At 39.6% G+C, this 27,001-nt stretch overlaps 5 protein-coding genes across 12 annotated transcripts; 2 read left to right on the top strand and 3 right to left on the bottom strand.

Annotated features, from left to right (window-relative positions):
- Window positions 1–1,717: 1,717 nt before the first annotated feature.
- bbs10 (Bardet-Biedl syndrome 10) lies at window positions 1,718–4,951 on the top strand. Of its 3 annotated transcripts, none has more exons than XM_081715320.1 (3): window positions 1,718–1,791; window positions 2,289–2,479; window positions 2,681–4,950. In XM_081715320.1, the coding sequence occupies exon 3, from the start codon at window positions 2,682–2,684 to the stop codon at window positions 4,350–4,352; it is 1,671 nt and encodes a 556-aa protein (XP_081571446.1). In that variant the 5' UTR covers window positions 1,718–1,791; window positions 2,289–2,479; window position 2,681; the 3' UTR covers window positions 4,353–4,950. The 3 variants fall into 3 exon arrangements, with proteins under 3 accessions (XP_081571446.1, XP_026870904.1, XP_026870903.1); XM_027015103.3 differs by having other exon boundaries at window positions 1,720–1,925; window positions 2,289–2,428; window positions 2,681–4,951; XM_027015102.3 differs by having other exon boundaries at window positions 1,720–1,925; window positions 2,681–4,949.
- Window positions 4,952–4,999: 48 nt separating this feature from the next.
- On the bottom strand, window positions 5,000–10,487 carry si:dkey-30c15.17 (cAMP-regulated D2 protein). The gene is made up of 8 exons (XM_027015107.3): window positions 8,664–10,487; window positions 6,865–7,066; window positions 6,600–6,733; window positions 6,376–6,503; window positions 6,169–6,287; window positions 5,933–6,073; window positions 5,590–5,762; window positions 5,000–5,468 (listed from the first exon to the last, which is right to left on the bottom strand). The coding sequence occupies exons 1-8, from the start codon at window positions 9,462–9,464 to the stop codon at window positions 5,016–5,018; spliced, it is 2,151 nt and encodes a 716-aa protein (XP_026870908.2). The 5' UTR covers window positions 9,465–10,487; the 3' UTR covers window positions 5,000–5,015.
- An 87-nt stretch (window positions 10,488–10,574) lies between these two features.
- Window positions 10,575–13,753, bottom strand: glipr1b (GLI pathogenesis-related 1b). Of its 2 annotated transcripts, XM_081715324.1 has the most exons (6): window positions 13,420–13,753; window positions 12,081–12,329; window positions 11,762–11,877; window positions 11,451–11,536; window positions 11,200–11,226; window positions 10,575–11,003 (listed from the first exon to the last, which is right to left on the bottom strand). In XM_081715324.1, exons 1-6 carry the CDS (start codon window positions 13,594–13,596, stop codon window positions 10,876–10,878), a joined length of 783 nt encoding a protein of 260 aa, XP_081571450.1. In that variant the 5' UTR covers window positions 13,597–13,753; the 3' UTR covers window positions 10,575–10,875. The 2 variants fall into 2 exon arrangements, with proteins under 2 accessions (XP_081571450.1, XP_026870910.1); XM_027015109.3 differs by lacking the exon at window positions 11,200–11,226.
- Window positions 13,471–18,582, top strand: caps2 (calcyphosine 2). 3 transcript variants are annotated; one of them, XM_081715323.1, is made up of 16 exons: window positions 13,471–13,590; window positions 14,375–14,409; window positions 14,493–14,538; window positions 14,700–14,789; window positions 15,179–15,394; window positions 15,698–15,765; window positions 15,877–15,960; window positions 16,060–16,134; window positions 16,246–16,341; window positions 16,457–16,535; window positions 16,714–16,829; window positions 16,925–17,001; window positions 17,157–17,308; window positions 17,805–17,924; window positions 18,022–18,112; window positions 18,196–18,582. In XM_081715323.1, exons 3-16 carry the CDS (start codon window positions 14,500–14,502, stop codon window positions 18,351–18,353), a joined length of 1,461 nt encoding a protein of 486 aa, XP_081571449.1. In that variant the 5' UTR covers window positions 13,471–13,590; window positions 14,375–14,409; window positions 14,493–14,499; the 3' UTR covers window positions 18,354–18,582. The 3 variants fall into 3 exon arrangements, with proteins under 3 accessions (XP_081571449.1, XP_026870909.3, XP_081571447.1); XM_027015108.3 differs by lacking the exon at window positions 13,471–13,590 and adding an exon at window positions 14,149–14,295; XM_081715321.1 differs by lacking the exon at window positions 13,471–13,590 and adding an exon at window positions 14,150–14,295 and having other exon boundaries at window positions 15,179–15,391.
- A 90-nt stretch (window positions 18,583–18,672) lies between these two features.
- On the bottom strand, window positions 18,673–24,582 carry cers3b (ceramide synthase 3b). 3 transcript variants are annotated; one of them, XM_027015135.3, is made up of 11 exons: window positions 24,484–24,582; window positions 23,300–23,500; window positions 22,977–23,094; window positions 22,777–22,895; window positions 22,569–22,626; window positions 22,178–22,228; window positions 21,568–21,660; window positions 21,055–21,183; window positions 20,786–20,892; window positions 20,545–20,698; window positions 18,673–20,417 (listed from the first exon to the last, which is right to left on the bottom strand). In XM_027015135.3, exons 2-11 carry the CDS (start codon window positions 23,461–23,463, stop codon window positions 20,313–20,315), a joined length of 1,098 nt encoding a protein of 365 aa, XP_026870936.2. In that variant the 5' UTR covers window positions 23,464–23,500; window positions 24,484–24,582; the 3' UTR covers window positions 18,673–20,312. The 3 variants fall into 3 exon arrangements, with proteins under 3 accessions (XP_026870936.2, XP_026870935.2, XP_035381243.1); XM_027015134.3 differs by lacking the exon at window positions 24,484–24,582 and adding an exon at window positions 24,347–24,462; XM_035525350.2 differs by lacking the exon at window positions 24,484–24,582 and adding an exon at window positions 24,289–24,427 and having other exon boundaries at window positions 18,674–20,417.
- Window positions 24,583–27,001: the final 2,419 nt, after the last annotated feature.

Below are 27,001 nucleotides of genomic sequence, written 5' to 3'. Positions count from 1 at the left end.
GATTTTATGTATCAGGGCATAAAAAGTAATCTGGTCGTTAGCAGGTCATAAAATCAGGTAAATTAACTTCAGATGAGCACAACAGCTTCCACCATATAATTATTAACAAAAATCAAGCCAAAATGTAAACGTTATGTGTGGAAAAACTAAGTACACCCTATGAATCAATAGCTTGTAGAGCCACCATTAGCAGCAACCTAATTTCAGAGTGTTACATGTTTCTGGAGGAGTTTCTCCCACTCTTCTTTACAGGGTTGCTTCATTTATACACAGCGCTCTCAGGCTCCAGCCACAGCATTTCAGTTGAGTTGAGGTCTGGACTTTTGGCCATTGCAACACCTTCAGTCTTTTGTTTTTTAGCCTTTGTAGATTTACTGTTTGGGATCATTGTGTTGCATGACCCAATGTTGGTCAGGCATTAGCTGTCAGATCAATAGATAGCCTCACATTTGTCTCTAGAATACTTTGGTATACAGAGGAGTTCATGGTCAACTTAATGACGGCAAGACGCTCAGGTCCTGTGGCTGCAAAACAAGCCCAAATCAACCCTCCCTCATTGTGCTTGACAGTTGATAGGAGGTGTTTGTGCTGATATACTGTGGTGTTGGCTAAACATCTCCACTTTGGTCTTGTGGTTCATTCAGATGCGATTTGGCAAATATAAGCCATACTGCTGTGTTCTTTTTAGAAATGAAGAGGGTCTCTCCTGGCAAACCTGCCATACTTGAGTCTTTTTCTAATTGTATTGTCATGAACATTTAATATGCTAACTGAGGCCTTAGAGTCTGAGATGTAGCTCTTGGGTTTTTTTTTTTCTCTGCTCAATGCACCTGACCTTGGGTTGAATTTGCTGCCACATCCACTCCTGGGAAAATTGGCAACTATCTTGAATGTTTTCCACTTGTGATGAACCTACTTACTGTAGAATGATGGACTTCAAATTGTTTGAAAATGGCCCCATATCCCTTCCCAGAGAGATGGGCTGCAGCAATCGCATCTTTAAGAGCATTGCTGAGGGCTTTCCTCCTTAGGATTGCATTAACACAGACCTGAACGATCCAGACTAGAAAATTGCCAGAACATCTGCTGTTATAAAGGTGGTTACACTTGCTGGTGATCAATTTTCAATGACATTTGATAAGCAACACCCTTCTGGTACTTACCCTCTTTATTCTTATGGAATTAATTAATTCCTATTTTCACACATGGCTTCTTTGTTTTAGCCTAGTTTTTGTTAAGTAGATAATGACCCAGTGTAATTTGTAATGCGTTGTTTTTCATCTGAGGTTGTATTTACCTAATTTGCTAAGGACAAGATTTTTTTTATGTCCTGATAAATAAAACCATAGAATTCATAGAGGGTGTACTTTGTTAAGAGATCCGGATCTATAATAATTCCACTCGCTAAGTATGTACTTTTGTATGTAAGGACTATTTACCGTTTTATATAGATTTAATGGAAAATTATAGATTTTTGATGTTCAGATTAGCCACAGATTTATACACCTTTTATACACTTTTTTTTTTTACAAGGGAAAACTGAAATAAAAACCGACATCTGTGGTTCACACTTCTCTAACTGAATCCTACTTGAAGAACATCTCACCGAAGTTCAAGTCAGTTCATTCGTAGCCTACAACCACCGACGCTGCCAAAAATCCAGCCGGCAGATGGCAGTCACCCTGTGATTTACCAAAACAATCTGGGAATATGGGAAAGAGAAGTAGATCGCCCCCTAGATACTGAAAGAAGCTTACAGACTTCGAACAAAATGAAAGCGGCAAGCTTCTGGTTAGCAACGGAAAAGATGCTTTTGTATAAAAAATATGCTATTACTTTGAGTAAAGGAAGCAAACAGCTCCACGTTTTTTGACCATAGAAATCGAAAGGAATTTACATTTAAGTCATGCTAAGGAATGGCTAAGGTAGGTGGGTTGCTAGCTAGCTAGCAAGCAAGCTAAGGAGGTTCATTTCTATGTAACTTAATAGGCTGTATGCTACCGCTACCTTGATAGGCTTTTACGGTGTTTTGAAGTAGCTAACTTACTATCAATCCACAAGGAAGTGAGAAAATAATTGGAGAATCCCATCTTGCGTCATATTTATTGAGAATACTTTTTAAGTTCAAAATAATATGTTTGCTCGCCATGTTATAGTTACCTAGCTAGCAGTGTACACGTTTTTGTTTTTTGTTTTTTTTTTTATTAAAAATTTCTTCAGAAGACCCTAATCCAGCTCTCCAGAAATTCATTATGTGCTTGTGTGTTTGCTTGTGTGTGTTCGCATAGACGTGTGTATCGGAGAGCGCGTCCCTGCAGGCGTCTCTCAGTGTTGTCGGAGCACTGGAGTGTGTTGTACGTCGCTGTGTCGGGCCAGAGGGTGGGAGTGTGCTCTTCACAAAAGACACAGGAGAGACACTCATCACCAGGCATGGACAACGCATTCTCACTTCTCTGCACCTGGACCACCCTATAGCCAGGTGCACAACACATACATTTTTACTCTTGGTTTTTATATATGGCCATAATTCAGAAATGTGATGCTATATTTTTTAGCTCAAATAAGTGCTGCCATGAGCAAAACCACCTGTGCTCCATGTCTACTACACTTTTATATGTTAATTACGTGTTAAAGTTGGTTGTTTTCCAATTACCAATGTGTGTTTGGTTTTTCTTTTTAGAATGGTCTTGGAATGTGTGTGCGCACATGATCGTGTTACAGCAGATGGATCTAAGTCGTTTATCCTCCTGTTGGCCACACTGTTGCGAGGAATTCGTGACTCTGTGAACAGACAGCACAAAGCAACCTGGAACCTGGCCACCCCCCGAAATCTGGCCAATCGGCTTCTGGCCTTCTGCTGGAAGGAGCTGGATGATGTCATAGACCATTGTGTGGTCCCTTATGCCTCATCGCTTTTTCTTCTGAATGGGTATAGACTGGAAGGGAGAGTGTTGCCTGCTCTAGTGAGAGGGTATGTTGCAGGAAGAGTTGGCATTGGCCAGGCTGAAATACTGACACCTCTCCTTTGTGAGCTATACAACAAAGTCAGTGATGAACAAGATCATTTAACTGAAGAACCAATTGCATTCCTCAATTCCAATTTCTCTTTGCTGCACATAACAGTGTCGGGACTTCCCACTGGCCGTTCACAAGTGGTGGAAGGAATTGTATTTGCTCGTGATTGGTCAGTGTGGAGAGAGGCTCCACACTGTGGTCCAGTGAAAGCACTGATTGTTTCTCAGTGTCTAGATAAGCCTTTGGCTGCTGTTGGAGAAAATGTTAGCATTTGTTTTCAGCAGGACTGGCTCCTTCACTCAGAGAGAATAATGGAGGCGAGATTAGCGGCAATGCTCTCACTGCAGGCGCACGTGGTGCTGTCGTCGGTGAAGCAACCTGAGCGCATGCTGGAGTGGGCTCGGGAGAACAGTCTGGCTGTTCTGGAGTGCATGGACTCAGAGCAGCTGGAGCTTCTCTGCCAGCTCACTGCTGCAGACACACCCCCTCTGCAGCCGATGCTCCGTGTTGTCATGCTGAGCTTCTACCGCCGTCTGCACCCAGGAGGGGGCGGCGTTGCTCAGCTTGGGATCCCCTGCTGTGGCTTCCCACATGCGCACACACTCGTGCTGTGTGCACCCACTGCTGGAGCACTTGAACAGAGCATGTGTGCGAGCCGAGGCACTTTTGCAATGCTCCAGCATCTGTGTCATGCTGTTCTTAGGAGGACAGAACAAACAAGTGAGACACACACTCTCAATGACTCATGTACACGAGAGACAGAGAGAGACGGTGTCTGTGAAGCATGTGAAAATCATGACCATCATGACCAGTGTCACATACCACTTCCTGACCAGTCTTCTTCAGGCCAGTCACGAGGTCCGGCTTCCCCTCCGGACTTGTGGGACGTTATTTTAAAGGCTGGTGGAGTTCTTCCTGTGGGTGGAGCATTTGAGTTCCTATTACATCATTCCTTGTTGCACTGCTGTAACCATGGTGACACTCAGAGTCGGAGGCTTCTTGCTGAGGCCATCCTGAGCATGTTCAGATCCTTGCACTCCCACAAACCAAGATATTTTTTGCAGCACCACACACATTTCATGAGCAAGCTGCAGATAATGAAACTGGGCCATGCCGTTCGTGAGCTTGGGTCAGGGTCAGAGTTCAGACTTGCCTTAAGGCCAGAGGGGCCAGCTTCTTTGTGTGTAGAATCAGTCTGTAGTAAACACCAGCTGGTGGTATCTGTGCTGCAGTGTGTGAGCAGACTCTTGTGTGTAGGGGCTATACTATACATCCCTAGTCTTGCACAGAGGCCACTTACCACATGTTCTGAGGAGAGTGAAGAAGAGAACATATAACGCTGAGTCACCACTTCTTCTCTAGCACAGTTTCTCATAACACTTGATTTAAGTCTTTTGCTAATCATCAAAGCCTTTGTGAGATGAATCAGGTTTACAGCACAAAAATGTTGTCACATGGGTCTTTCTAGGTTCAGATTAGTACATTCCTTACAAATTAGGAAATTCCCAACAGCGTTAATTTCCCCAAAGTACCCTAGGGCAATGATTACTAATATGATATTACATGAACATTGCATGCACTGTATTTCAGTGATCACAAATCTAGGTTGATACAATTAGCATATTGTCTGCTGTAATGTTTTTGTTGTTGTTTTTTTTTGTTTCCTGGGACAAAAACTTGTGTGATTTTCACCATTTGTGTAATTGCCAGATAAATTGAAATAATTTATTCTTTAAAAAGTATTTTCTTAATTCTGTCTGCTGGTTGTTAAAGATGGCTGCCAGAATCTTTTGAAGTTGTTTACTCATATTTTCATCACATAAGGGGGCTACATAATAAAACATTCCTAACCTAATTTGTAATTATAATTTGAAGTCAAATAAAGTTTTGCATGCTCATAAGTGAGGTAGGGATAGATGGAACACAAGCCAATAAAAATTTTAACTATACTTTTTACTCTTGTAGCTCATAATTCATCAGGAGTGCCTTTTTCCTCTCCATCAGTAAATGTCCAGGTGATCCCAGAAGTCACAGAAATTGTCTCTGTTGCCATGCTGACAGTGAGACTGTAGAGTTAAATTTAGTATTGGCCAGCTTTCAGCTGCTGTGTACCTAGGCCAAGCAGGAAGCTTCTGCTGCTTGCAGAAAGGTGTTTCTTCACTGTGAGAGTTTGGATCTCCAGTGTGGGCAAATGCACCCCAGTAACACAGTATCTGATTGGCCAGGAGAGTCTCTTGGGCTGTGAGAGTGAGGTTTGTAACAGCTGCAGAGTCAAACAGGAAAGGAAGCTCTGCCCCATGACAAGCATGGTTGTAACAGAAAGTAAGTCCTGCCCATATGTTGTGATCAGAAAGGGAGTGGTCGAACACATACATCCAAACAGTCGCGCCCATGCTTATTGCAGATCGAGCAGACCACCGAGCCGGACATAGAAACACATAGTCTGTCACAATCTAAGAGATAAGAAGACATCTCATTCAGATCAAAATACCTTTTATAATAACCAAATTGCAAAGGTAGAATTAACTTTTAACTATTCCAGTTTCACTCAACAGTGCAGTGTTAGTGTCTCACCTGTGACAGCATAACGCGTCTGTCCTGGTTATGGTAGAGCGGAACATATTTGTACAGGATGCTAAGAGCATTGTGCTTGAAGATAGCTGTTGTGTAGGCTATGCATTCCAGCACAGACACTGACTCATTGAATACCCCATATACAAAGATCACACCTTCTTCGGATGTAGTACCTAGAAGAATACAAAATATTTATGCTTGTCAAAACTTGGTGGCGAGTGGCTGAAATGCCATGCAAAGGCTGATAAAGGGCCAATCTTGTAGGCTGCCATGACAACTAACACAGCCAGGCATAGTCCAAAATAAACAGAAGACCAGGTCCTCAGGCAAGTGTGTAACAGACCTAATATGACTGGCTTGTAGCTCTGCCAGTGACCCTTTGGGAAGGCTGCAGTTGGCTGCTCCCTGATCAGCTCTCCATCAATATAAGGACCCCAGGTCTCAAACAGTTGCAGAAAATGGAAAGGGTTGATTATTTTAGAACCTTCAAAAAGATTAGAAAGAATGTGTGGTTTATCTCTGCCACTCAGGTTTTCATGGAGTTTCATCCTCAGGTAACCACTGTGTGTATGCTTGTACCTGTTTTAACCTGAGCATCTAATATGGCGTGTGAGCTGAGAGAGCGAAGACAGGCCAGGTCAGAGACTGAGCACTTAGTCAGTTTCACAAAGTCCCTACCCAACTTCACAGCATCCGACCTACAAAATCAGTCATCATCATCAGTGTTATTGCCATCAGAAGATCTGTGTACTGTGGGAAAGCTGTGTGTGCATGTGTTTATAGAACCTGGTTTTGAGTGGGATGGAGAGGGGAGGGCTCTGTACAGCAGCATGTCTGAACATTGGCTCACTGATCTCCATCATCAGGTGCAAGCATACTGACTGGGCCCCAGCACTTTCACCAAACAGAGTCACCTACACGCATTTAAACACATAAATCCACACTCCCACAAACATGCATCAATATACAGAGTTATAAAAAATATCCCACCAGCACCTCCATGCACTCACCTTGGCTGGATCTCCACCAAAGGCAGCGATGTTTCCTTGGACCCAGTGCAGTGCCGCCTGCTGGTCCAAAATTCCATAGTTTCCCACTGCAGAGTTCTGAGGATCTTTCCCTGTCACCAGGAACCCAAATGCTCCTAAATAACAATCAAAATACATCACTGTAATCCTTACAAAGCCACCGTCCTGCAGACATATGCACATACATATGGCTTATACAGTAATAACACATATACTGTTACAAATGTGTTTGTGGTGTGTGTCTTACCTAGGCGATACTCCAAATTTACAACCACTGTGTTGCTATAGTTACTAATAAAGCGTCCATCATACAGTGGTTTAGAAGCAGAGCCAGCAATAAAGTCACCTCCATGAATCCACACCATGACAGGCAGGGCTGTGGTGCTCTGCAGTGATAGGTCCACACTCACAGGAACAAACACGTTCAGGTACAAACAGTCCTCACTCACCTGAACACAGATACAGTTAAATAGTACTAAAACTTAAAACTGCACTGGGATCAGGGCTGTAATCAGGATCAAAATTTTAGTATGCTCTGTATAAGTTTGGGGAATTGGCAACATCAGCACGAAACTCGTGGAAGAATATTTTGTAAAGTGAGTTACATGAGTGCAAATGAATGAATGGATGAATGCAAAGGTGTTCATGTTGAATGAGTATTCAAAAAGAACTCAGTCATTGCTCTGTGATGATCGTGTCCTATGAAGAGATATTTTTTGAAATATTTGTTGTAATCTTATCCTTATCCGTATAATGTTGGATTTGCATTTGAGCCCTTTCAAATGCAAATATATATGAGAATAAAAACTTCATATTCTCTACTAGGTTACAAAAACTGCCACACTCACTATTAGGCCAATCAGCACTCAGTAACAGAAATACTAGCATCCTATTGCCCAAACCTCCTTTGTTGTAGAAAAAAGGAAAATACACAGTTAAGTTTTCTTTCCTATTTTTAGTGTAATACGAAATTCTACTATTCCAAATTAGAGGAAGATCCTAGCCAAGTGGTGAGAAACCTTTTTAGCAGTTTAGTTCCATTCACAACCATTCATTTTAAATTCTTTTGCAGGTGACTTTAGCATCTGACAAACCCGGAGGACATTACAGAAATCTCTAGAAATTCTCTGGACTTGTTTTTGAGTCTTCTTTTTGAGCCTGTGCATGTGACATTATTATGTAAAGACGTCTGCTGTGTTCCAAAAAACTCTCACCAAATCTTACCCAACTGCTTTACAGGGCAACTAGCAGCAAAGGACACTATATTTTAACAGATATTTTTCTTCTTCTTTCAATTTTAACAAACAAATCTTACATAATGCCACTTTAAAATTATTTCATTTCCTTTCACATTATACACTTTCATAAACTATATTTTTCCATAAATTTCTTTGTCTTATATAATTTGACAAATAACGTTTAGCACCAAAGAAATTAAAGTTAAAAATTAGAGTAAAAAAAAAATCATGTGTATGGTATCATAGCACAAATTATGTACTTATGTACTATCACCCTAGAAAATCTGGCAATAATAACTGCACCACCTTGTATCCACCTGACATCTGTCAACATATCAAATAAGTATTAATTCAATTAATAGTAAATAATCTCATAATTTAAGGCTTGTTCAGTACTAAGAGTAACAACACAATTATATTCACAGGTTTTGACACCATTTATTTGAGGATTCTATATTTTATGTAATAGGCTATCTTGAAAGGAATAAATGTATGCTGTTAGTCTATTTCTATGATAACAGCGGAACAGACAAAAGCATTACAATTAGAAGTCTTAAGTTCTTAGCTACCAGCTGCTATGAAGTCACTTGAGAATGAATCTTATTTCAGAAGATTTGGTAGATTGGGATTAAAGCTTTTATGCAATGTAGGCTACACACCACCATAAAAAAAGGGCACTGTTTCCAAACTCACTTTCATGGGCCAATGTTGCAGAAAAAAATTATAATCAAATAGAAGTAATCAGTGCTGAATTCTGACTGGTGTAGGTGTTTAGCTGATGCCAGGCAATTGGTGGAAGGAAGATTACCTGAAAAGGGCATGATTGAGAGAAATGCCCAGTACAGGACTGCATGCAAGCAGGTCGAGGGAACGTGGCATCATATGGCAGAGTCCATGGTGACGCAGGGCTGGGAGCAGTCCACCGCTTTGGCCCTACAGGAGGGACTGCGTAGGGAATCCCATAAAACACATGAGCTTTATCCAGTGTGAGGCCACGAACTGGGCCTGAGTGCACAAGCACAACAGGGCCTTCACTGGATTTGGCTTCATCCTTCTCATCCAGCAAAGCATTGTCCAGTGCAGAGACAGAGTCTTCTTCATTCCCTGCAGCTCTATTTGCCTTAGCAGCACCTATGTAGTCATTTTTAGTAACAGCTGATTCAGTATTAGCATACATAATGTTATCATTACAGTCAACTTCATTGCATTCATCATCTGCTAACGTAAATGACTCTGGATCTTGAACATTTAATTCAATTGCATTGTTTCTAACATCCGAATAAGCATTAGCTGAAAGAGTCTCATATTCTCTGCTTTTAAGATGAGGTTTATCTTCAGGCCCAGTATGTGGGCCTCCTAATCCTGCATCATCAAAGTTGACATCATGTTCATTGTTTTCAAACATGTCATTATCTGCAGCTTTTTGGAAGTAGTTGAAAGTCATGCTCCGTGGGCCTCCAGCCTGAGGTGTGTAATGGTGCTGAGCATGTGTGAGATGAGTGTATGTGAGTCGTGAGTCCTCGCCTCTCTCTTGTCCCCCGCACACCAAATCTGGTGTCACCATGGAAACCAGCACGGCTAAGGTTACTCCAGTGACTGGCAAGACCATGATGATCTTTCAGCTCCGGCTGGTTACACTCTGAGCAGATTCCACAGGTTCTACTTACACATGCTCACACACACACCTACTCATCACTCCTTGTAACGTGGATCCTCTCAAGCATGCTTTTTAATTCCAGTTATGAATTTCCAAATGTGGCTTTTTTTACTCCATGTACATTTTCCCCAGCAACTCCGGTAAGTGCCACTTCTGCAGTCCACAAAAACACAGGACAAGTGTGCAAGAGAAAGTGGAACTGGACTCTGACCTATTGAATTTCTTGTGACTTCATTGAGCTAGTTTGGCTCACATACAAGTCTCTCTCTTTCTCTCTCTCTCTTTCTCTCTCTCACACACACACACATACACACAAAGATGCATTTGTAAAACAAATCAAATTACAAACAGTAGAAGATCTGGATACAGTTGCTGAAACTACTCACATGAACTACATTTCAACACATTATCCACAGCCGCAGAATCAGCAGACTCTGTCTGCCCAAAGTAAATGTACAAAAAATTATGTAAAACAAAACCAAATTCACAAGACACAGAAAGCACTGCCCAACCAAACATATGTTTTATCTTTGATTGTATGTGAGTGTGTATTTGTGTCCTTTTCAGAATAATCTTTGTCATATGTTTTAGGAAAACCTTGTTATCTTAAACCCATACCTTCCAGTCTGGGATATGGATGAACAGACCAATTGTATGAACGTATGTGTGCATATGTGTATATGACTGCTGTTTAAATATCCTGGCTTTTGCCTTTAAATATGATGCCAAAATAAGGTCAGGTTAAATGTCACTAACCCACAAAAATTGGAAGCCAGCCTGGTGGTATCGTTAGTATTCCGAAAACCCTGTTTTGTGGGGTGATTGCTCAGAAGTACTAAAAGGCAGCCTTTTAAGATCATGACTCATCTCTGTTCAGACTGTTCACACTGACTACAGAACGCTATATGTACAACCATCTCCATGGATACAGTAAAATCTTCAGGGATGCATAGTCAAGGCAAATAAAACAAATTTGTGGATTTTATAGAAAGGGATTTCAGGAGTCACAGACAATGCCTTTGCCCATCAGCGAGTAAGAAGTCAGCAAGACTCTTCAGCATATTTTTAAATATGTGATTATGAAGGGTGAAAAGTTTATTAATATGGATTTTATATATGATGTATGATTGAACACATACTGAAAAGTGAGTTACACAAAAAAGGACATAGAATACATTTAAACTGTTTAGTGGGAGTGACAATGTGGGGCAGCATCAGTCCTACACAGCAGGGGGATGCCACACATATGACTCAACAAAATGCTAGGCCTTCATAACACGACCCTGCTAGAGTTATGAGTTGGTGAGGAGTTCTAAAGGTTATAAAGGCTTAAACAACTTGGTATTAAGTTTACTGGGTGACTTTAGTGTGTTGCATAGAAGAGAAGCAAGCACATTCCAAATGATATCCGCAGCACTGGGTTATTCAGCCAATGGGAGAGTCTGTGGGCTGAGGAGGGAACAAAATCCCACCCAGGCGTCCAATCGTATCCTGCAGAAACATACGTAATTAGTAGCCATTTATAATATTTTTTAAAAAAGCAAGCAATGAATTAATGTTAACAAGGCAGAAAGCATTTAACAGGCCAAAAAAAAGAGAGCAAGGCTTATGGTAGTGTAGTGCATAGTAAGACAGTTGTGCTGCTGATTAAGTTTAGCAGTTGATTAGTACAATGTACTATACATACTCTTATCTTTGTCGCGGTCTGGATCAGCTGTTGAAAATATGAGCATATATATGTAATGCATTTATAAAGATTAAAAAATAAAAGTGACAGGATCTGTGCTTCTCCTTGTTTTTGAATGTAATGAACATTGAGATTATTTTTTGATAAGGTGGTAAATATTGAGCTATGTCTTGTTGCTATGGGAATGTGGTGAAAATATTCTGATAAGTGTAGTTCAGAAACATGTAAACATGTTTTGCAATTTTTCTTACTGCAAAGCTTATCTTTGCATTTCTCTGCACCACAACTGCTGCAAGCCAGTCCCACTATGTATGGAGGAAAGCCAAATACATTTCCCCTGGGAGAGAACATATTAACATAATATTATCATCATCATAACTACAGCACTGCAAATGCATATTTTCAAGACTACAGACTACTGACAACTCAGTCAATAATAATTCAAGAACCATCTTTAATTTCTACAAAAACTGAAATGAAGAATTAATTTTTTTGTCTCTTATAACAGACCCATGAGAAAAGAGAGTTTTATAGCAGGAAGAGTATTTAGAGTTTTACTTACGCATCACCATAGTCACATACAAAAATAGTGGACTCTGGATTAGTGGAGAAGTTGTCAATTCCTCTAGAACAAACATGGACAGCACAGCCTATCTTATAGCTTGTTGCCCACATGAGCTGAAATGCACAAAAACACATTTAAAAGAATCAGAAAAGGGTTGTTCTGCACCCTCTCCAATAGTGAATGTTTATTTATATTGTACTCTAATATCCAAATCATAAACAAATATGATTAAGTTGACAATATAAACTTTTTTACAGGTATAAAATATAGTCATGTTTGCTTAAGCCTGCTTACAGGAACATGTATGATAGCCAACCTGTGTATAGTGGCCACATATACGGGCACAGCTCTGGTTTTGGTGAGTGTAATCTGCACCCTCTTTATTCCAGGTATGAATAGCTGACTCCACAGTAAAGGCAGAGTATGGAGCCCCCAGCCAGATGTTCTCCCCAACCCGTCGGAACTCAGGGTGAGACCTGCCCACCTGCTGCAGCACGGGATTATGGGAAGCCTTACAGTGTCTTGCCCATGACCGCGCACCTCTGGCCAAAGAATCATCCCAAGACTGAGTGGACACGCACACATGCACACACATTGGAGAACATAAATTCAGTTAACTTGGTGTATTATATGTGAATTCATTTAACTGATTCTTTGTTTTTAAATAGTGATGCACCTTTGGTAAATTCTGATTCCTTTTTAGGAACTGGTTTGGGCTCATTCAACACCTACTTGTGTACCCTAAGAATTGCATATTTGATAACACCTTATCATGTTTTATGCTCTTAAAGCTATTTCCTGCTATTAACTAAAATGGTTTTATGGTATTTCAAGTGAAGTATTTAACAAATATTACAAAATAAAGCTAAACAAATCAAGAAAGATCATTGTAGAACTTTTTACAGGACTTTCTACAGAGTTGTCAGTCAGTTTTTTTTGTTTGTTTGTTTGTTGTTTTTTTTTACCTTATTTAGACTACAAATGGAAATGCCTGTGCAAAAGCTTGTAAAGAACAATGTAACATCTCTTTGGTGACGGCAGAAACAGCCCCTCTGGGCTTTTTTATTTCCAGTGCAGGAAACCTTTCCCTCAGAATCCCAACAAGATAAGGACCTTTTGGAGTTTAAAAATAAGAAGACTTTCAAACACAAAAGGGAAAACTCTCCATGTCCTGGCAAAGGAAAGAAATACACCACTCCTTTCAAATATTTTCATTGCCATGACGACTACAGGGGTCATTGAATATATATATATATATATATATATATATATATATATATATATATATATATATATATATATATATATATATATAGATAGATAGATAGATAGATAGATAGATAGATAGATAGATAGATAGATAGATAGATAGATAGATAGATAGATACCTAAGAACGACAAGGTAATAAACAGGTTAATATCTGATTTTAGAGAGTTTCATAATTTTAAATCTATAATATATGATATAAAATGAATATAATTGCAATCTGCTGATTCACATGTACATCTTTAATATGAAAACGAAATGCTCAGGACTAGTCCCTTTTGGAAAATTGCTAATGGTTAAACAATTCTATCGATTGTCTGCCAAACAAATAAACTGAGCTGAGCATAACGTGAACAGAACGTGACAGGCGAAGACGGTTTCCCCTTACCATCAAACGCATGTTGGCCGCAGGTGGATTCGCACGCGAGCGATATACGTTGTGTGCCTGCACGCACCTGCGGATAAATTCCGGATCGGCAATATCCGGCAGCACATGTGAGAGAGCACCTGAAGAGCTAGCTAAAAGAGTCGATATCCACAGAGCGAGACAGCTGGAAAGGTCCATTGTCAAAGCTTACGCGAGTATTATTCTTGCTTGTCCTTGAGTAATGATCATTGACTAATACTATCTGGGCTGATGATTCGTGAGTCGTGTTGCGGTAATGTGGTCTTTGAAACAAACCCACCCACCACATCACGAACAAGTGTGGAGCTTTGTAGCTTCTCTCTCTCTCTCTCTCTCTCTCTCTCTCTCTCTCTCTCTCTCTCTCTCTCTCTCTCTCCAAACAGGTAGGTATCTATCTATCTATCTATCTATCTATCTATCTATCTATCTATCTATCTATCTATCTATCTATCTATCTATCTATCTATCTATCTATCTATCTATCTAATTTTATATATAATTTCATTATATAGGCCTACTCTAATTTTTATTACAAGAAGCCTGTTTTCTCTCTCGCTTCTTTTCTCCCTCGCGCGCGCGCGCGCACACACACACACACACACACACACACACACACACAGATTAAGACTTGTGCACAATTGTAAAATTACATGGGAATTGTGGACTTCATTACCCAAGAACCTTTTCGTTGACAACGCTTAAGCACGTGTGTTTTGTTTGGAGGAAAATCGTAGCAACGCAGCTCAAGGTTTATTACCTGTCAAAATAACCGAGTCCTATAACTGTGCACACAGTATGGACTGGGATGTAAATGTGAAAAGAACATTTCCCCGAGTAGGAAATCAAAGGCAGATAATGGTAACTTTATTCTCAGACATTAAAAAAAAATTTTTTAATCGTCATTGATTTTTAACATATATTCCGTTTCAACACCCAGATAACGGAACGAAGTCGCGGACCCCGTCCAAAAGAGTAAGTCTTCTCTCACCAATTCTTTTAAACTGTTTTGTTATGGTTGATGTCCGTTAGTAATCAGATCTCTGTGGTTTAAACAGAGTTCCAATGTTGGCATTGGAGGGACTGCGAGACAGAGAAGAGGAGGTGAGGATATTTGCTAGATAAGTAGAGAGGGAAAACGGGGAGAGTTGCGCAGACAGACAATGATAGACACAGATTGACTTCATGTGTTCAATAAGGGAGAGTGAAAAGGAATGAGAGTGGATGTGTTCCATGTTTATGGATGCAATTTCCCATTTCCCAAGGATTATGCTGTCATACCAGTTGCTGAAATGCAATCAAGCCCACTGTCGGCCATGAGCTGGGGTACTGCACCTTCAGCACACCCCCATGAGGTAGTCATCCAACAGTGCCTATGGGATTGTGTAAAAATAACTAACGAATCCTAGAAGAATCACATATGCCATATACAAGCCAAAAAGCAAAAAACAAACAAACAAACAAAACATTTATATAATAAAAAGTGTAAGAAGTTATGGATGTTTGAAAGGATATATACTGTATATAAAAATGTTGCTGTATTTGAAAGGGGCCATGATCATGTAAAAAATATGTTTTATAATAACCAACATATATAAACTGGTGATCATGAGATTTTATAGACCTTTTTTTCATGTAGATATTGCCTGCATCCTCACTTTCATTAAAGTCTTCTTCTATGCAACTGTATGATTGCTTTATTCTCACCTCTTTGTTGGAAAATTGCCTGTTGTGTTGTCCTCAGACATGGAATGGAGGAGTAAGAGACACACAAAGAAATACCCCAATGGTGGGATATCAGAACTCACCACATTCCAGCTGCAGAAGCCTGCTCCTTAACGACCCCCCCAACAATCCTGAACCAAACCCAGAGTCCTGTCACTCTGCCCCATGCAACACGTCTGAGTGCGCACAAACTCAGACCAGCACCATACACACTAGAACCAGGAAACTGGAGGCAGTGAGTAATTTCTGTTATTACAGCTGTTGTAATAACTGTCATAGCGTTTCTGTGACTAATAGTTTATTAGTGTTTACATAATATACTATGGCTACTATATTACTGTGAGGGCTGCAATGACATAAATTAGCAGTGGAATCACTGAAATGCTAAGTGCATGCTGACTAGAGATTGGATATTGAAAGAAAAAGCTGTAAATGACGTTATGTGTCAGCGTATTGACATTCACAGGAGTGGTTGTAAGGGTGGCTTTGATATGACGGTTCTTTTGCTGTGGTATACTCAAAAAGGTATGTTTTGTAGGAGGCGCTGACTGTTGAGAAGAAAAAACAGACTGTGATTGAACAGATGATGGTGGACCAGCTCTGCAGGTCAGCTGCTATCCCCCTATTTTTCCCCAGAAAACCTGTTTTATGAAAGACCTCCCTTATAGGCTAATGGTAGAAATGGCGGATGTGATAAAGTCTGTGCTGGTCCTTCAGGGCTGTCATCAGTGACCCAGAGCAAAACACTGCAAGTCCAGTGAACACTTCAGCACACCACAAAAGGACTCTCCATCACACCATGTAAAATACACACACACACACACACACACACACACACAATTGCAGTTACAAACTACAGTGTGTTACTCCTGTTCCACATAAACGTATATGTCTTTACAGGGTGAAAACTCAGAACTCTTTAACAGAGAACCTTTTATCCCACAAACTCAGTTTTCATGCCAGAATTTTATCAAGGTAGGCATGACCTTTACTGATTTATTTTATTCAAACTTCAAAGGCACTGAAACGCTGTGTGATAATCATTGTTTTCTTTGGATGTGTGCATCAATGTGTATTTTTCAATAGATGTGGACATGAGGCATGTCGAGAGCTGATTGGTTTCTTCTTCACATGTGATCACACACTGACTGTGTATGAGTACCGCAGTTTTGGGAAAAACAGGTTGGAACAGAGTGGTCCAGTAACTTGTGTTCAAAATTAATTTGATTTTTGAACCATGCTAGCATGTATGAGGGCAAAACTATAGTGTTAAGTACACTTTGCATGAACTTTGCAGGTGCAACGTTTTGCCCTTTATTGCCCGTGGTGTATACAAGACTCGAGGGAGGACATATTGTCTAGCTGACTTCTCAAAGGTACCATACTATCAACAGCATTACTGTCTCTCTCCTCCTTTCTTTCTTCTCCCTCTCCCCACTCTATCGCTCTTTCTCTGTCTTTCTCTCTTGCTCCTCTCTCTTCCTCTCTCACACATGTACATGCAAACAAAATAGTTCTTCAAGTGTGAATAATGCATCTGTACGCAATCTCTAGGGTGCAGATCTGTGGTTCAGTACAGATGTGCTCCATGTCCCTGACAGCTTGAGACAGCAGCTGCATCTGACCCTGAGAGTTACTCATGTGGATGAAGAAGCCAAGAGATCCCTGCTGTATGCACATGCACACCCCCACAAAAGCACCATAAGAGTGCACACACATATTCATAACATAAAATGTGCAACTGAAGAATGTTAATTTCTCACAGGGCTCAGTCTGGAGAAACAGCAAATTGCATTACTGAGGAGGAACTCAATAACCGGAAGACCCTAAGGGCAATTCAAAGTTAATATTCTCTAGAGTGTTCACAACATTTCTTTTAAACATAGTAACAGGAACACATACACACACAGAATTTAGCTGAGCCTTACTTGATTTCTTTCCACAAATGAATGAATAAGTGGACTGACTGGTTCAGATCTTTGCCGGATGTATTTCAGGGGCTGTATGTGATCGGATGCGAGGTCATGCTATCCAAACTCTGACTACACTGGGGAGGAAGCTGACATGTTTAGACCTGCAGGAGAATGGCTTCTTGGTCAAAGAGAAGCTCAGAAAATGTTTAATGGAGGATCTGAGCCTCAGTCCCCAGGTACAGTTACCCAACAAACACTAACAAATCCAACCCTAGCAGTAGGCCTTCAGATAGTGATCCTCCAAATAATACAGTGCCATCAATAATCAACATACTAAAAGTGAACTTTTGACAATAATGGGTCAGGACTTCATTGATTAATGTTGTAGTGCCTGTGGGTTTGAACGTCATTAATTAATGGGTTGGCTGTGGGTCAAGACTACATTAATTAACATTGTGTTGGCTGTGGGTCAGGATTACATTAATTAACATTCTGTTGGCTGTGGGTCAGGATTACATTAATTAACATTGTGTTGACTGTGGGTCAGGACTACATTAATTAACATTGTGTTGACTGTGGGTCAGGACTGCATTAATTAACATTGTATTGACTGTGGGTCAGGATTACATTAATTAACATTGTGTTGACTGTGGGTCAGGATTACATTAATTAACATTGTGTTGACTGTGGGTCAGGATTACATTAATTAACATTGTGTTGACTGTGGGTCAGGACTTTGACACTGTGTGGAGAATTGCAGGCCCTCAGGGAGAGGTGACTGCGGATGCTGCTGCTATTATGCGTGCTGTTACTGGGGAGATGAGTGAAGCCAGAAAAGCTGTTTTTATAAAGGTAGGTAGTCCAAGACTCCAGAGATGCATGCTCTGACTTCAGCACTGGCAATCTGAATATGGTTAAGTTTTGAAGTTTTCTCTTTCTTGGTTCTCAGGTTTATGTAAAACTTGATCCACATAAAACCGGCTCCATTACCCTGATTGACATTGAGAAATTCTACTGGGCCAAACAGGACTTGGGACATGGTGAGACACTCTCCTGTACACTATACAATCAATTTTCGTGGATGACTATTATTTATGAGACATTTTATATTTGTTGTTCACAGGGGCAAAAACAGATTTCCTAACTTGTATACGGAACAGAGGAAGGGTTGGGGGAAAGGTGTCATATGCTGAATTTGAGGATTACTATGAGGGACTGAGCATTGAAATCCCCAGTGATGAGGAGTACATCAGCATCCTGACCAGCACCTGGACCATCTGACCCTCCTCACCAATGGTGTCTGCATCTGTGTAGTAATGTTTGTGCATTAATGTGTATAATGAGATTTAGCCATTTCAACTGCAATATAGACAAAGTCCTTCAACTAGTGATATAAGTGTTCATTAAATAGTTTTCCAGAGTAGTAATGTGGAAAATGTGGTATTATATGTGGATATGTGTACAGTTTGACTGATTTCTGTAATAAACACCAGCAGTTTATTATTTACAATGCTGAGTAATAATTTTCTTATGGTTGTGTAACAGGATAGCGGGGGGGAGATCAAACAGAAGGTGATTCAGGTAGTAATTATGCCAATAATGGAGGTTTATTTTCCTCAAAAAGTCCAGTGACAGGGGCATATTTGGAAAATTACCTGCTCCGATAACGTGAACCAAAACTACAACTCCCCCTCTATTCTGGGCACGACTCTTGATTCATCCCCTTACAACCGCTGAACAAAACAAGTACATGCTTTGAACCCAAACTCTACCTTATTATAATAAATATATCTATATGTACACATATACATTAACTCTAGTAGTTATCGACACAGTCAGTTGGCCACTCTGAACAATGTAAGACAATTACAATAACTTTAGAGAATTCCAGCAAACGTCAAGTTTGTTCCCTCTGATAGTAGTGTAATTAAAATAAAAGTCTTTCAGGCCCATGTATTGCCATGTAATATTTTCTAATATTTAGCTCTCCTGTTTGTCCACATGGAAGGGGCCGGAGTACCGTTACAGGTTGATTTTATGTTCTAATTGTTAGCTAATTCCTTCACATTTAAAAATTTCCTATGCTGTACAATCTGTACTTTTGTGACTGTCACGATTTCCGCTCCGCTAGCGTCGCGATCTCCTTGGCAACCTGTCTCGTGTCTTTGTTTTCTTTTACTTCCTTGTTTCGTTCTGTTAGTTCCACCTCTCTTTGAGTTCTCCACCCGTCCCTCATTTCTCTCTTGTACGTGTTTTTAAATCCTGTATTTTCTATGCCTCTATGCCGGTCATTAGCGTTCGCTGCCTGGTCTTGTTGTGATTGTATAGCGTATGGTTCCAGTCCTTCTTTGAGCTTACCTGTTTTTGCTTCGTTTTCAAGTGTCTTTGTATGAAGTTCTGTTCTGTTCTCTGTTTATAATGCATTTTTGGCTATGTTCATGACTCTGGACGTATTAACGAGATTGAATATGAATTTGCCATTAATAAATCTCGCTCTTCTCTGTTTGCATCCGTCTCACTGTTGCTCCGCGTTACAGACTCGTACTATATTTATCATATTATTGTGTTCGTAATTTTACGTAGTTGATACTGGTTATTTGGCCACATCACTCTTGACAGAAATGTTCATTTTCAAGATTTTCAACTTGAGAATTAAAAGGTAAAAATATATAAAAACATAAAACTGGATCATTTTGAGATTTTCTTTTAAATGTAGATATTTTTGTTCTTTCACACAAGCCCCAGTTTAAATACTCGTGTTTATTTATGAGCTTTCCTTTTGCACTCACCTTTGGCTGATTAACTAATCATGTTAATCTATAAGAGCTTTCCATTTGTGCTCAAATTTGTCAGATTATGTTAAGTTAGCACTGCAAGTCTGTAATTCCAAAGGATTTTTGGAATTTGTCTGACATACGGATATAAAATTTGTGATATATCCTAAATAAAGAACAGCCCAGTGCTTCAGTGGGGTACTATTTCCTACAGGTATAAGAAAGCCTAGGACAGAAGAAATAAAATGTCAGTGGATGAAGACAAAAAAAGTAAAAAGATTTGAAAAGGAGGTGTCTCAGAATAGCGTCCCTTTTCTGAAGTAGTGTAATGTATAAAAACACACCCTTAACTAAAGGTTATAAATGTACCAGATCAGTTAAGGATTGATTTGTGTGTCCAATATGGACAGTTGCTTCACATCAACAAAGGGTTCACATCCCTGATGTCAGAGTTCCTGGTTATGTATCAGTGGCCATTAGATAGTCCATTGGAAGAACCGTTGAAGTGTTTATGGTTGTCTTCTTCTTGACTCTCTTCTTCTTCCTCATCACTTCTTTCATCACCTTTCATCTGTAGAGAGAAAGAGAGAATGTTATTCAGTGCATGTCAGGCATAAAATATGTGCATTTGTGTGTGTGTGTGTGTGTGTGTGTGTATGCACAAGGTATTTTTGCATGGTTGAGTGGGACACACTCACTTCGCCAAAGAGAAGCTTTTTGACCATGCGGATGATGAGTGAAGCCCAGAATATGTGTAGCACCAGCAAGAGCATGAGCAGGGCATTGAAGAAATAATAGCCAAAGAATGGCTCGAACTGTTCCAGCGGGTACACCCATGTACAGTGAATCAACCTGAAACACATTGTCTTCAGCCTTTAATTGGACAATAAAGAAACACTTGCTTTTTGCTGAGTAAATCCCTTATTCATTCATACGTACCAGAAAGGGAAGATGACAAGCCTTGTTACCATGAAGACAATGGTGAAGAGAATAAATATACCATTGCAGGTGTTCTCCCATCTCGCATAATTAAATATCTTTCCAGACTGACAACAAAAGACAGCCAAGTTAAGCTTGGTAATCAACTCAGAATCACATATTTTCATTTGTATTAGAATATTTTCATTTTCTTTCTCTTTCTCTCTCTCTCTCTCCGCCTCCCTCTGTGTGTGTGCGCGTGTGTGTGTGTGTCTCTCTCTCTCTTTCACCTCCAGGAAAATGTCAGCAGCATCATGAACCAGCATAATGAGCGTCCCAATGCGGATGTAGTTTGCACACCAGGAGAATGACAGCAGTATTAGAGTAGCCCAGTGATGTACAAACTGCTCTTTAAAATCCTATGGACAGACAGACCGAGACTGTTTGATCTGTACTGGGCAAAGCAGCATGTCGGTGTTCAACCTCAGTTATTCAGAGAAATAAGACAGACAAAACAGCTCAGACATAAAAACACATTCACATGCAAGCAATGGGATTTCTATCATATTCATTTACAATTAACAGTCTACACTCTTGAATCACATTAGTTAGTATCATTTGCAGGAATAAGCATATGGCAAAAAAACAGAATTTTTATTTCTACTGCATAACAATCATGTTTTAAGTAACTTGTTTTTGCTGTGTGGATAATTGAAAAAAGTGTGTATGTGTATATTTGGATGCATAACTACATGTGCTGAGAACCTATTAAGTGTTATAAAGGGGGTAAGATTAACTTATACCTTGCGTTTGATGTCTACCGCCACACTAAACAAGAGGGAGCCATAAAAACTTATCTCAGTCATGTAATACCAGTACTGAGAGTCCAGTAGGCTCTGTGAACACACAGACACACCAAAAGGTATTTTAAATCATGCCTCAAGCATGCATACAAACCTATGCAAACAAAATGTCCTAACTATTTATACAAAAACCAGGTTTAAGTAAGTCTTCACGCTCAGTAAAGTATAACTGATGTTTCCATGAAGTCTCAATGATGAGTGAGCAATTCTCAGGTGATGTGACACTGTAGTTTTGTATTTTGAATTTGCATTTTTAATCTCATGTTTTATTTATTTAATCTGTAGAGAATGATACATTATTAATTATTTTATACATAAAACATACCTATCACAATGTTTTAATTAAAAATAAACTAATCGTGTTTAAATCAAATGTAACATATTTAAGCTTGTTATGACTTATTTAATTTGGCCAAGTTTCAAAGGCACTTTGAAAGAAGTGTATAAGACTCAGGTTTAGATTTTTTATATCATTTTAAAAACATTTTTAATCATGATTAAGCAGGTGTCATAAAATATCATAAAATGTGTGCATGGTAGTAACACTTACCTGTTTGGGAAATCCTGCCCACACTTCTCGTAAATTATAAAACCACGATTTCTGTAATCAATACCAATGTTCTTTAAGTTAATTTAAATTTGTGATTTTGTGCATGTATGTGGGTGTGTATGTGTGTGTGCTTGTGCACATGGAATCAACTGTGTGTTTGTATTCGTGTGTAAGTAGGGACTTGTCCATACATGTTAAGGAGCCTTCAATGAGTTACAGAGTCAGACTGGAGTATTGTGGGAATATATTACTTATTTTCCTAGAGGCATGTCAGACACCCATGTGCACAGGCACATGCAAGCACCTACAGACTGACGCATGAAGATTCAAGGTCATTTGGAGACTTTATGCCTGCAATAGGCTTTAGTCTTTTTAGTCTTTAAATACTCACGTCATAAAGAGCCAGGAGACCACCCAGGAAAGCACAAAAGTAAAACAGAAACCTCCAGCTGCAGAAAACAGGACACATTTGACATGCATTAAAAGACAGAGGTCGCATAAGACCACCAAAACAAATATGACAACCCTGTGCCAGTAGAGCTTTTGTGTAGTAAGTCATGGATTACATATTAAACCCAAGTGCATCTTTATTTATGTACCTGGCTTCTTTGAACTTCTTCACAACTCCAGGTCTGTCCTGGTTTCTTCTCCTTCGAAACCAGTACTCAACCTGCCGCTCTGACCAGCTCACCTTCTTACTGAGACCTCTAACGTTTTCCTGCAGACACACACACACACATTTATTTTTCAGTTCTGGTTCTTTTTTTTCCAACAAATGTGTATGTGTTCATTTGTTTACCTGTGAGGGCTGTTTAGAGCATGTCATATAGTAATTTTCAAGTATGGGATTATTTGATACTCTCAGACGGATTTTGTCTTTCACTCCAAGAGCTTCAGCAATATGTTGGGCAATGACTCTAAGAAGAGCATGAATTGGACAGTCATTGACACACAATATCAGTTTCCTTCTGTTTTCTTTCACACACATGCCAACGCATACCCAGTGACACAACAAACTGTTTAGTCAAGATATTTGTTCATAGACTGTAGTCTGCCGTCTTAGTGTGTGTGTGTGTGTGTGTGTGTGTGTGTGTGTGTGTGTGTGTCTGTGTATGTGCTTACCTCTCATAAAGTGCTCTGAAGCCCAGTAGCAGTACTGCTATAGGTACGGTGATGTAGAGTTGAGAGGCTTGGGCATATATCCGGCCCTCTTTATCCTCCAGGTCTGCCCATGTTACATTCACAGGAAGCCAAAGACGTTCCAACCAAAACCACTCACTGAGCATTGTCACGGATACCGCCCAGCTACGATAAGCAAAATAACTGAAAAAAAAAGTCAATTCAGCATGGTACAACCATCAGCCTGGATTATGACTGAGTTTCCTCGAGAACTAAAATAAATATAGTACATTTAAACAAATGCACTGCTTCATGATTGGCAAAACCAAACACAAAAGTTGTCCCACGTTAATGTGAGACAGGTTCTCTTCGTCAAAGTAAACAAATACACCTGTACATTTAGTCCAGACAGGTTTTAGACTATTACAAGACTTCAAAGGAACATCTTAAAGCATGAAGAAAAGAACTTATTTGCTACTGACAAATGCACACGCGTGCATACACACACACACACACACACACACACACAGAGGAAAACTATCAGGAAGGTGTATAACCCACAGCAAAATGTAAAGGTGTGTGTGTGTGTGTGTGTGTGTAGAGGGAAGGCATGTTAGAACAGCTCTTAGAGAAGCCTGTTAGTGCACTTTACAGTGAATATTTGATTGTAAAGGAAGAGTAAACTATCTCTCTGAATTTCATTTGACAAATATTAAAAGGTGTACATGCATTTCCCATTTCTCTCCTTTAAGTCCTATTTCAGTCAAAGGAGTCCCATTAGACCCTAATAGTATTCAAGTATGTCAGAAAGTTCACCTCAGGAATCTTAAACTCATGAGATAAGTATGAATATTTAATGTGTTTTTACAAAGAGTGGTTTTTAATTTATGGACAAACAATGAAAAGCAGGTTATTTTTGTTTATGGCAAAAAACGTCAATCACACACAAACGCACAGAAAAACCTGAAGAAGAAAATCAAGAAACAACTTACCTGCCTTTTTCACCTGCCCTCTACTTTTTCTCTCTGTCTTTAACACACACACACATACCTTATTGTCAGTGATCCTCAAAAGTCCAGCCCAGGATAATGACTCCACTATATACAGGCTGAACACACACAGATATACACGCACATTGTCTCGACATACTTTACACCCCACCCCCGTCAAGCCCATTGAATAACAACCTCGCTCACTCCTGTTCAGGATGTAGCTTTCTTTTACAAATCCTTTTCACTGCCACCTTTGGGGATACGCACAAACACACAGTGTGTGTGTGTGTGAGAGAGAGAGAGAGAGAGAGAGAGAGAGAGAGAGAGAGAGAGAGAGAGAGAGAGAGAGAGAGAGAGAGAGAGAGAGAGAGAGAGAGAGAGAGAGAGAGAGAGAGAGAGAGAGAGAGAGAGAGAGAGAGAGAGAGAGAGAGAGAGAGAGAGAGAGAGAGAGAGAGAGAGAGAGAGAGAGAGAGAGAGAGAATATGTATTTGGAAGCGAGCACACGCTGCTGGAGCTCGTGATCTCGCAGGGATTCCGGCCATTACTTCTAGAGAAAATGTTCTTGCGCTCCCCTACTGGTGTTCTGCAGTATTACAGCCGCAATCGAACCTACTGTCATAAGAATGAAGTCTAACCGGTCCCACTGGGAAGATTTAAATCAGGACCAAGCTTCGGTAGTCAAAAGCAGAGACCCTTACAAAACAAAGAATATCTCAAAGAATATAAAATGTCTAATTTATTCAGATGGTTATTATGAACATAAAAAGTTTCATTATAATTTTGAAATATTATGGGTATTTCTCACAATATGTTTCTTACAAAAGTAACATGGAAGAACATGGAAGTAATATGGGATGGGTCTACATACTTTGTGCTTTCTAATATTTATCTTTGGTTAGTCCGTTCACTCTGGCTAAAAGCACTATGCATATCGAAACCTGTATATCTTATGACTCAGAATGCAGCCAATCTCCTTTCTTCACATAGATGATGTATGTGTTTGAACAATTTTTTGTTGTCTGGCCTCTTTGAAGAAGTGGTACTTTTTATCAGTTCCCTTGGGGAAATTCCTCTCAGCATTTAACCAATCCCGAGTGAATACACACACATACACCAGTTAACACAGCACACACTGGGGCAGTGAGCACATACGCATATCTGGAGCAATGAGCAGCCACCTACTGTAGCACTGGGGGAGCAACTGGGGTTTAGGTGCCATGTTCAAGGGCACTGCAACCATGGTTATTGCTGTTGCAATCTTTAGACTATGGCTGCCCTCCAAAGTCTTACTGTGGGAATCTTCCTATGCAGTTTTTTGTAAGTTGACTTATTTAGTCTTTTATTGCTCAGCCAAACAGCAGTCCAAAGTCATATGAAGGAATATGAACAATGTAAATGTGATTTTTAGAGCCGGGGTTAATGTGGTCAGACTAACAGCAGTTTTTCTGTTTCTCATATAAAGCTTAAACATACATATAGAAGCCAATAATAGACAGTTTCCCATATGCTAAGCTTTGTTTTCTTTATTGTTTGATGTTAGTACTGTAGGCCACTTGTAAAGTCATCAGGAGGTTAAAGTAAGTTATACATTTATATACTTTGCATATGAATATAATATAGCAGGTATTTAAAAATAAAATAAAATAAAACAAACCACATAAGAGTGGTGAGTTGTATGACAATAAGTAGACTATGATGCCATGTGCTGTGCTGTGTTGTTTTTACTGTTCCTGACGTTTCATTTTATGATGCTGGTTAGGAAGTGTCTGCCATCTTATTTAAATGTGAAACCATGTGTCAGATCAAGCTATTGTAAAACAGAAAATAAATAAACACCTCTTATACAGCAGGACACAGGTCACATTTGGAACTAGAAGACTGAAACTGATATTGTAAGAGGTGAGATTTTTCACTGTTCTGTTCTTCAGTTCATATTTTGAACCCCAAACACGGTTGAAAGTTATGATTATTCACTACTCAAAACTTAGAACAAGCATTTAAAATAATGGGAAATATGCAGATTTGTTGTTGTTGTTTGAGAAAAAAAGTTGGAATTTTCCTAGCTGAAGAGGATTTATGACTGTTTGATTATTAAGATCTTGGGAGAGTGGTTCATAACAGAGAGCAGACCTGGCACACCTGTCTAGAGACCTGACACACCTATCATAGACATAGGATGGATAGAGATTAAATCCAAATTAGGTTCACCAGATTCTTTACAGCTGGTTTCTATTCAACAGAAGGTAGAACAGAAAATCAAAACAGCAGCACCCATTACAAAAAGTGTATATTAGTAAAAAACAAAAACAAAAAAAACCCATGTCAATCTGAATCCTTGCTGTGATTTTAGAAAGTGGAACCAGAAATATTTTCTTCTCAAAAAATACATTCACTTGACAATTTTATTTCCATACAAGTTGAGCAATTGAGGGTAAAGGGTCTTACTCAGGAGCCCAACAGTGGCCACTTGGCAGAGCAAGGCATGCAATCAGGCTTTTGAATATGAAAGTATACTCAAAACCTTCTAAATTCCAGAAAAGCATTAAAAAAGTTCAGGGTTTTGGAAGAAGTTGTGTTAGCTCAGTAGTACCCTGATGACAATGTGGTCCCAGATGACCATTTCAGAGCCACCCTAGAAATGTCCATAAACTCTTGCAGTTTCAGAGAAAGTGACTGAACAAACAAAAAAGGCGTTCAGTTCATTGATATGGAG

This window comes from Electrophorus electricus, chromosome 6 (genome assembly GCF_041902795.1).
Source record: "Electrophorus electricus isolate QZ-2024a chromosome 6, ASM4190279v1, whole genome shotgun sequence".
In the NCBI taxonomy this organism is placed as follows: domain Eukaryota; kingdom Metazoa; phylum Chordata; class Actinopteri; order Gymnotiformes; family Gymnotidae; genus Electrophorus; species Electrophorus electricus.
This window is presented reverse-complemented; position numbering and strand designations above follow the sequence as displayed.

What these genes read in the sequence shown, in the direction of transcription:
- bbs10 (XM_027015102.3), top strand. An exon ending in CTGGACCACCCTATAGCCAG is followed by an intron (nt 2,480 to 2,680) that starts GTGCACAACACA and finishes TTTTCTTTTTAG; the next exon opens with AATGGTCTTGGAATGTGTGT.
- si:dkey-30c15.17 (XM_027015107.3), bottom strand. Translation starts at nt 9,464, where the DNA reads ATGGTCTTGCCAGTCACTGGAGTAACCTTAGCCGTGCTGGTTTCCATG. An exon ending in AAATTTGGAGTATCGCCTAG is followed by an intron (nt 6,734 to 6,864) that starts GTAAGACACACA and finishes ATTGTTATTTAG; the next exon opens with GAGCATTTGGGTTCCTGGTG. An exon ending in AGATGCTCAGGTTAAAACAG is followed by an intron (nt 6,074 to 6,168) that starts GTACAAGCATAC and finishes ATCTTTTTGAAG; the next exon opens with GTTCTAAAATAATCAACCCT.
- glipr1b (XM_081715324.1), bottom strand. Translation starts at nt 13,596, where the DNA reads ATGGACCTTTCCAGCTGTCTCGCTCTGTGGATATCGACTCTTTTAGCT. An exon ending in ATGCAAAGATAAGCTTTGCA is followed by an intron (nt 11,227 to 11,450) that starts GTAAGAAAAATT and finishes TATTTTCAACAG; the next exon opens with CTGATCCAGACCGCGACAAA. An exon ending in AGACCGCGACAAAGATAAGA is followed by an intron (nt 11,004 to 11,199) that starts GTATGTATAGTA and finishes ATGTTTCTGCAG; the next exon opens with GATACGATTGGACGCCTGGG.
- caps2 (XM_027015108.3), top strand. Translation starts at nt 14,233, where the DNA reads ATGGACTGGGATGTAAATGTGAAAAGAACATTTCCCCGAGTAGGAAAT. An exon ending in CTTCAGCACACCCCCATGAG is followed by an intron (nt 14,790 to 15,178) that starts GTAGTCATCCAA and finishes TGTTGTCCTCAG; the next exon opens with ACATGGAATGGAGGAGTAAG. An exon ending in GACCCTAAGGGCAATTCAAA is followed by an intron (nt 17,002 to 17,156) that starts GTTAATATTCTC and finishes GATGTATTTCAG; the next exon opens with GGGCTGTATGTGATCGGATG.
- cers3b (XM_027015135.3), bottom strand. Translation starts at nt 23,463, where the DNA reads ATGCTCAGTGAGTGGTTTTGGTTGGAACGTCTTTGGCTTCCTGTGAAT. An exon ending in GTCTCCTGGCTCTTTATGAC is followed by an intron (nt 22,229 to 22,568) that starts GTGAGTATTTAA and finishes TATTGATTACAG; the next exon opens with AAATCGTGGTTTTATAATTT. An exon ending in CGGTAGACATCAAACGCAAG is followed by an intron (nt 21,184 to 21,567) that starts GTATAAGTTAAT and finishes GTCTGTCCATAG; the next exon opens with GATTTTAAAGAGCAGTTTGT.